This window comes from Aphelocoma coerulescens, chromosome 10 (genome assembly GCF_041296385.1).
Source record: "Aphelocoma coerulescens isolate FSJ_1873_10779 chromosome 10, UR_Acoe_1.0, whole genome shotgun sequence".
NCBI classification, from domain to species: domain Eukaryota; kingdom Metazoa; phylum Chordata; class Aves; order Passeriformes; family Corvidae; genus Aphelocoma; species Aphelocoma coerulescens.
Window position 1 is genome coordinate 960493 of NC_091024.1, and position 8607 is coordinate 969099.

The window sequence follows — 8607 nt, forward strand, 5'->3', positions numbered from 1 at the left end:
AGCTTTCAGACCTCTCGTAGGGATGAGTTCATGGGTTTATGATGAGTAATTGGAAATGCATCCATTTCTGATGGGAAAAACCAAAATCATAATTACGATGCTTAGCTTCTTTCTTTGGAAAGTGAATAACTACAGAGTATGCCACAAGTTTTTTCTTCAGTGATAAACCCAAGCTTTGGATCCCTTCTCATAATGTAAGAATGGCAGAACTCATTGAAATATTAAAGTAGCTTATGTTGATCTGTCTTGTGGTTTATTATACTGAGCACTTACGATTTTACAAAAGACTCAGTTGTCCATTTAGCAGCCTTCTTTACTAAAGATGGATTTTAATTAGGAAGGCTTAAAAAAATCTTAGTAGTATATTAATTCACATGTAAGTTGGTTTTAAAACTTCATTTTTAAAAGCACCAAAGTTTCTTAAAGTCTGCTTTACTGAAAAGTTATACAAACCTAGAAAGTTTTAACTATTCAGATTTATTTTTGTTTGTTACTCCGGTTGACTTAGAACAGCCTTTCAATTTTAGTTTCTGTAGTTATTGAGCACAAGCATCTTAAGCTTACGTATTGAAATTTTGTTCAAAAAACAAATGAAGTCACCACCAGTGAGCTGCATTGTGGTCGCATCTGCTTGCGAGGCCTTAATCACACTTGTCAGCACTCGCATTATGAAAGCTCCTTTTCAAGTGGTAATTCAGCAAAAATGCTTGCATAGGTCTGGAGCTTAACAGTGGCGGCCAGATTTTCTACAACAGTCTTTAAAGTGTCAGATTTATTGTGTGTGCAGCTTCTGCATGCAGTTCTGTATGTTTGAGGGACTGTTCAATATGCCATTAGACTGTACTTGTACCCACAGCTACAGGATTGAGATACCAAATACAGCTTGCACAGACAGCAGAGCTTTATTCATTATTAAAAACCCCCAAGAGTTGCACCTGCAGTTTAAGTTGTTTTCTGAATATGCTTTGGGGATAATTTTTTTGTTGCAAGTGAAGCAATGACTTTCTGTCTTGTAATTAAATCGACTTGAGCATAAGAGCTCAGCTCTGCCTGTGCCTCGTTTCTGCCCGGTGTTGTGAGGATGACGACCATCTGTGGGTTTCTAGGTCATGTTCTGGCACCCTTGTGAAAAGCAATTAAACAGCTAACCTGCCCACAGCTCAGCATTTTTCAAGTTTTTAAAGCTTGGTCAACAGCCTTAGTTACTGACACATTGCCAGGAATGGCATGGAGCGGAGTTGTTGCTTAACAGCCAGAACCGGGGTTGTTGCTGAGGGCTTGGTGGAGGGTAAGCTTGAAACTGGCTGTTAAAAGTAGTGATTCCTCAAGGTGTTGAGAAACTTTTTAGAAAATACTTTCCTAGTATGACATACACCTTTATTGGTGGAAGCTGAAGATACCTGCTATTACTGATTTACTAGCTGCTTTTGATCTTTATGGTCTCTCAGCATTTTTTCTTATCTAGAAATTTTTATCCTTGTCCCAATGATTTTACTTACTGATTTTATAGATTGTGTTGTATAGTCTTTTTCACTTATAAAACACGTTTTGCTACATAGTTTTCAAGATTATCCTGCTTCTGTGAATTACTCTGTTCTTTGAAAATTTTGATGGCCTATAAAATACATGTAGGGACTTTGTGCTTGTATTTGTCATTTGTTCAGTAAAGTTCCTCTGCCAGACTTTCTAGCATCTGATATTTGTGTGTTTAAGCATTCCTGTATTTGTCTGTTGTTACTGTTCCTGGAACATCGTCTGTCAGAGACCTTGATTGTGCTGGGTTTTTAAAATTTCTTTACACAAAACTACTGGAGCTGCCACAGCTCTGCAGTCAGTCCTGTGCTGGCCGCTCCATCACCACCCTGGAAGGGTGTAGGGAATTCTTGTCTTGATTATTCCAATGTATTTGTGTGTATGAAAAGCAACACTTCTAAATACCAATTACTAGGGTAGACCTGTCTAAAAGAAAAAAAATAGGTAATGGATGCAGAGATAAGAAGAATCCCTTGAACTTTGCTGCTGTCTCCCACTTATCCTTCTTCAATCTTTTTGAAATGTCACGTTCAGAAAAGTCATGTTGCAGGGAACCATTATTTACTGAGCAAAGGGAGCCTTGCAGGATTATCACTCATAGAAAAGAGCAAGCTTGAGAAGTTTAAAAATAGATTGTGCTAATAATTCTTTTGAAAGATCCATGTGTAAAATGGAAGTTGAGTTCTACTTTATTATGGTGCTTTGATAACAAGATCTATAGGAATTAATGCAAATCCATTTCCACAACTTGCCTTCCTCAGATGATGAAGCCTTGATGGATCTTCTGTACTTGTCCTTCTCCTGCCTCTCAGAATTTCAGTCAAATTATGCATAGGTTTATTCTAGAGATACTGCTTTTGCTTTACTGGGGTCAATAAGTAAAAGGCTATTAAAAATCTGTGCAAATTGTAATACATGCCAGTACAGCATGCACTGCTCTCTCAGCATTTGCAGTGGCATCATCCTGTTGGGACAACAGCAGTGGTTTTCTGTTTCTATTGCAGCAGCAAAAGCATTTCTCCCTCACTGTGGCGTAGTGGTAGTGATGTTCAGTTGCCATCAGAAATGCTCCTTAGGCTCTTGTGCCTTTCCTGGTGGAGAGAAGGAAATTAGGGCGTTCATATGAAAACTATAGAATACAGTTCTCTGAAATGCAGATCTTGCCTCTCTATATACAGTTGTTAAAGCCCAGAGAAAGTGGAACTGGCACATTCCTGCAGGTTTGGAGGACCTGAATTAGGCTGTTTAGCTGCAGCATAAAAGATGAACGAGCCCAGGAATTGACCAGTGTTTGCTTTGGTGATTGGGCCAGTGAACTGCAGTCTCTTTGAAATGCTCCCTAGTCTGTGCAAAAAAAATTCTCTGCCTGCCTGCAGAGATCCAGGTATCTACTGCTTCTCAAGACAACTTCTTTCTATGTTTGGAGTGTGGTATAAAGCAGTAGTGAACCTCCTGGTGCTACATTCACAAGGAGAGCAGTGCAATCTGTCTACATGACTGCTGGAACCGAAATGCATATTTGATATGTATATTGTTGGAAATGCCCTTTTGTATGTGCTTAGGCCACCCTTTGGACATTTTCAGTGCTCACTGAAGAGCATTTTTTGCCATTCCAGATTACTGAGGACTTTAATCTTTGATGTACATAATGGCAGTGTGAACTTCAAATATTCCATGCCACTTTCATGCATTGGTGATTAGGAACAGAACCTTTAAATGTCAAAAGAAACAAAGCAGAATGAAAGTGTTAGGATCTTCTTTCTCCTTTCATTTTAACTGACTAATTTTGTTTGTTCAAATGTGTTTTGGCCTTAATGTTTTAGAAGTGCATTTTATTTAATAATTTTTAAAGATTAATCTTTTGTTTTAGATAACACAGGTATTTGTATCTTTTCAGGTTCCAGAGTTCTAAATCTGGAAAGATCTACCTCCACAGAGATGTAAGGCTCCTATTCTCTCGGAAATCCATGGAAGTTGATAGCGGCGCTGCATATGAACTCAAATCTTACACTGAATCTCCAACAAATCCTCAGTTTTCACCAAGATGCTAGCAAACAATGGCAAATGAAACTATTCATTTTACTGTTGAGTACTCCTTGCAAGCGAAGATTGGTAGAGACGACAGTATAAAGTTAAGTCTGTAAAGGAATAAAAATAGCGCTCAAGAGAAAGAAGGTTCTGTGTGATCCCGGACCAGTTTTTAAAAGGTTTCTGGAATGAGCTTTGTGTATTCCAAGTAGACTGGAAACATACTTAAATCTAATCTTTTTGTACTGTTTAAAACCACTTCATTGGATGTGTTGCAATAGCAAATTCCCAAGTTAGTTTAGTGTTTACACTTTTTATTTTATTTTTCAGTTATTTAATATTTAATGTTTCATTTAATACTCAAGTGATGTTTGTCTTTAGTGTTCTAATGTAGCATAAATCCTATGTAAAATCATACTATGTATTTTTGGCATTAATATTGAAATCTGAAATATATACAGATGTCTTTAATCTGTGTGCTGTTTTAAGTGATATTCATTTAAGTTATTGAAAATGGGGACAACAGGTGAATTTCCATAACATTTCATACTATGCAAGCATTTAGCTGTTTTTTCTCTTTAATAGTACCCTTTTCCATTTTTTCTCGCATCCAGATTTAATAACACTTGCAACCACTGTGCAGATTGTTTATTTACTTACTCATGCATTCAGATCATTAATTCAATTCACATTTTTCTCCCTCAATTTATTTTCTTTCCTTAAGGGCCATTTTAATTTTGCTTTCTGTTATTAGTTTTCCTGACATAAAATGTGCACCCTCCCCCATTTTATTTCTCAAATTGTGTTAAAGGATGTACTGTGCAAACAAATTAGTATTTATATCTTAAATATATGCAAAAGCTATGAAACTTGTACTTTTTGTTTTATTTTTAGATGAGAGGATCTTCATGTAATCCTAAATATTTTTCATAGGTCAATTCCATGTAGGCCACTAGGTGGCCATAGGAAGTTTTACTAGCAATGCTACCCTGGGCATATGACTATTTTCCGATACGTGTGTGTATTCCTAAAACAAAACAGTCAGATGAACAGTTTATGCTAAGTGTTAAACTGTGTAACTGAGAGAAATAAAGTTAGAAGCATTTGATTATATTTGAACTATATATTTAATAATGAAAATGAAGCTTTATGATGTTTGATGAAGATCTGAGTTTCTCAACTGTCTTACCTTGATTAATGTGTTTTTCTTTACTTTGCTGTAGGTTTTAGAGTGTCAGTAATATGCAAGGTGCCCTTTAATGCTTATCTGATGAAGACTGGAGAAAGGATGAATGTGCATCTTGTATATTCAGCACTGCCCTTAGATGAGAGAAGTCAGTGTATCATGAAATCTCCAGGAAGTCTGCCAGGGAGCGTAAGGGAGACTGGACTTTCCAGATGATACTTATCAACTATCTTGTACATGCAAATGACTGCTGCTCCAAAAGGGCAAAGCTCAGATATTGCTGAGTCCTTTCCCCACTTCAGCAGTGTTTTCCACTCTTACACCAGGTTTTCAAAGGTTACCTAGTGTTCTCTTTAGAGAGAATTGGGAAAAACTGTACAGGAAGCGATTGTTTGCAATTTCTAATCATTTGTGTGCCCTCTAAAACTGAGAAAAGGTTTCTTTTGGTAGCAGAAGAGTCAAACACAACTGCAGTTGTGCTGTGTACAGAACTATGGTCTGGACTAGGATATCAAGAGTGTGTCCTAGTTTCTGTATAGCTGCTATTGAGTCATAAGCAAACAGCATGTATCCTCAAACTACTTTTTTGTGTCATGGTGCACAGCTGCTTGCATACTCAATGAAAAAAAAGCATGAGGAAAGGACACATTTTTAATGAAAAGTCACCATTCCCCTGTAGTAGATTAACCTTTTATTTTGCACTGACGTTATGCAATGTTTGTATCTTGATAACTTTATTTAAATAGACTTCTCCAAGTCATCTCCCTTCAACTATTTGCTTTGAACAGCAAAGAAGTGTGGATTTTGAATATGTGTTACTACAAGTCATGTCTAGGAAATAAATTTGTATTCACTTTAGTAGTCAAACTACACTTAGTCCATATATGGATTTGGAATGAAAGTGACCTTGGATTATCTGTGCACAACTTTGATTTTACTGAGTCATTCTCCATTTGCAGCTTGATCTGAGTAAACACTTTCCATTAGGGACACACCTGGAGAAATGCTGGATGCTCATAAACTATGAACTAAATTCCACATGGCCTTCTATGCATAGGTTAAAGACTAAACTAATTTTTGAGAGGTCACTGGTTTCTTCTCTTTAGTCCTCAATAGGCTCAACCATATAGCATTATTTTTAATACATGTTTGAGTGGTTTATAAGGGCCTCCAGTGTTGGCTGCTACAACAACTAATCTCTTCCAGTGATAAATTATACTTACCATGAGAAAGTTATTTATAACATCCAACTAAATCTTGCTGAAGTTGAGTTAAATACTACTTAGGCCTTTTTCACTATAAGCAAAGAAAACAATTTAGTTCTTGTATCTCCCTTCTCAGTCTTTTTTTCATAACTAAGACAACCCCAGACTGTTCAGTCAGCCTTTATTTTTTGCACCTCTCATCATTCTGGCTCTTTGCTTTCTTCTTTAGGACTGAATCGGTCTTGAAGTATCTGAGGCTGGACACAGCATCCCAGTCAGGGCCTCTCTGCCAATGAGACTGGAAGAATGGGTTGATAAATCACATGGATTAAAGTCCTCTTCATACATCCTGTTGTAATACACTGTTTTTCAGTATCAGGAGGTGTCAACTTGCATTCATCTTGTTACCCAGTATAAGAGATGTCCTACCTGCTTGTTCCCAGAATGGTAGCTCTCCCTATTGAACTATTCTCTCACTACCCAAGATTTTACATGCTCAACACAGCATTGCTGTTTGAAGAACTGATAGCTGTTTCCAACAAACTTGCATCCACCACATTAAAGTTTCATCTAATTAAGTTTCCCTAGTTTGCATGGGGAAGTGTCAGAAGCCTTATTAATGCCAGAAGGCATCTGGAACTTCAGCCACCTTCACCCACTTCTCCACATGGTCTGTTTCCTTTTTCTTAAAGGAAAGACGATTGTGTGAAACCCTGTTCTTAACTGTGAATTCCTGCCTAGCTACTCAGCTTCTTTTGAGTGCTTATTTTAGATGATTTATTAAGTCATTATTGACAGCTTAATTACATAGCTTGTATTCTGTCCTCCCCTTACTCTTATTCAAATTCAGGAAAAGTGACTCCTGGAAACCCATTCATTTGTTACAGGTTCCTATATGAATCACCAGTAATTAACTGGAGATTGCTTCTGTCATTCTCCAATCTCTTAAGGACATTTTTTCATCCAAGTTGAAAATATTTACCAAAACTAATTAAAGTAACCTGTAAACCAGTCTTTCCTTCTTCCAGCTAGAGGCTATACTTCATTTGTTACACTATTTACCTTGATCATGCCAGACTGAACAAAAAGAAACATTAAACTCTTTGGTCTTTATAAGTTTTGTTCAGTAATATTTCAGTGCCCCCTTGTCTTCATGATCTGCTTTAGGTACACATCCTTAAAAACTAACCTAGTTTCTGTAGGCTGCTTTCTTGTATTTGAGGCCATTGAAGAACCTGGGGTTTTTTTGAGGCCCTGAATTTATTTCCCATCTCTCCTCTGCATTGTGTTCCCTTAAAGAAATAATTATATTAAGGAACTGCTGAATCCTTGAAACTGTTTTCCCTCACATTAATTTTCTAAGAGATTTGAAAGAAATTCCTGAAGTTGGCATTCTTGTCTGCAGTCACTGCTTTGGTCTTCTGCTTCCTTTTAAAAATCTTTGAACTTCATCCTTTTTATGATAATTTTTTCTATGTTGCTCTGTTTTTCACACTTTCAGACCGTTTCTCCCTGATTTTGCTAGAAGCAAATGTGGCACGCCCACCACTGTCATGGCTTTTTTCATCATTAAGAAAAAACCACTGGTGCATTCTATGATTATTTTTCTGTGCAATCTGCCTGGCTGTATCCCTTTCTGAATGAGGGATGTGCACATTCCTTGGGTTCCCCGCAGCTACATGATCCTGGTTTCTGGACAAATCTCTCAGGTGCACAAGAAGCCTCTTACTGGCTTGTGGGGCGTTTGGTACAATTCAGCTGTGGCAAAATCATTGACAGCTTCTGTTTTCACAGACTTTTCTGCCTTGCCTCTTGTTTTCTTCCCAACCATAATCACACAAAACCTGTCATGGTCAGTCCCTCCGGAGCTGTGCTAAGTAGAATCCATACCTTGCTGTTCACATAATCCTTTTATTTAGAGACCCCTAAAGATTTATTAATGGTGGGCTATTTAAACCCCTCCTTTATGCTCTTGGAAGAGAGTCCACAGAAGGTTATTGTTCAGCCAAGACCCAGACAGTGAAAAGTAAATGGGGAGGGAATAAAATACTCCCTATAACTTGATACTGTGCTGTTAAGAAGTTCCAAGGGACTGAGACCTCCTATCCTGTCAGCTGCTGTCTGGGATTCAAGAGATCCTCGAGTCCTGCTGAGGACTCAGCTCCTTGTATTTTGATCACTAAAAGTGGCCGAAACAACTGACTTCAGCCAAGCAGTAAAGGGTTTTTTCCCCTTTACCCTGATGCTGAGCTGGGGGGGCCACGCAGGCCTGACAAGCCGGGGTTAGGTGGTTGTGAGGGGTAGGTGGGGGCCTGTGAGGGGACCAGAGGAAATGGCCTTAAGCTGAGACACGGGAGATTGACATTAGACACCAGAAGAGTTTTCACTGTTGGGCTGGTGAGGCATTGGAACAGGCCGCCCAGGGAGGCGATGGAGTCGCCATCCCCGGAAGTGTTTCAGAGACGTCTGCCTCTGGCTCCGGGTGATGTGGTTTAGTGGTTACAGTGACGCCTGTACAGGTGGACTGGACCATACTGAACGTCTCTTCCAACCCTAATGTTTCTGTAATTCCGTGATTCTAACGACCGGGGCAGTGCAGCCTCTGAGAGCAGCCCACCGCTGCCCCCGGAGCCGGGCCTCGAACCCGCGGTGCCG

At 38.7% G+C, this 8607-nt stretch overlaps 1 protein-coding gene across 1 annotated transcript in view; it reads left to right on the top strand.

The window, feature by feature from the left end:
- Positions 1-4721, top strand: part of ATOSA (atos homolog A) — a 46831-nt gene extending 42110 nt beyond the window's left edge. The window contains exon 12 of the mRNA XM_069025830.1: positions 3431-4721. Coding sequence (XP_068881931.1) covers positions 3431-3584 — 154 coding nt within the window. The 3' untranslated portion in view covers positions 3585-4721. The remainder of the gene's footprint in view (positions 1-3430) is intronic.
- Positions 4722-8607: the final 3886 nt, after the last annotated feature.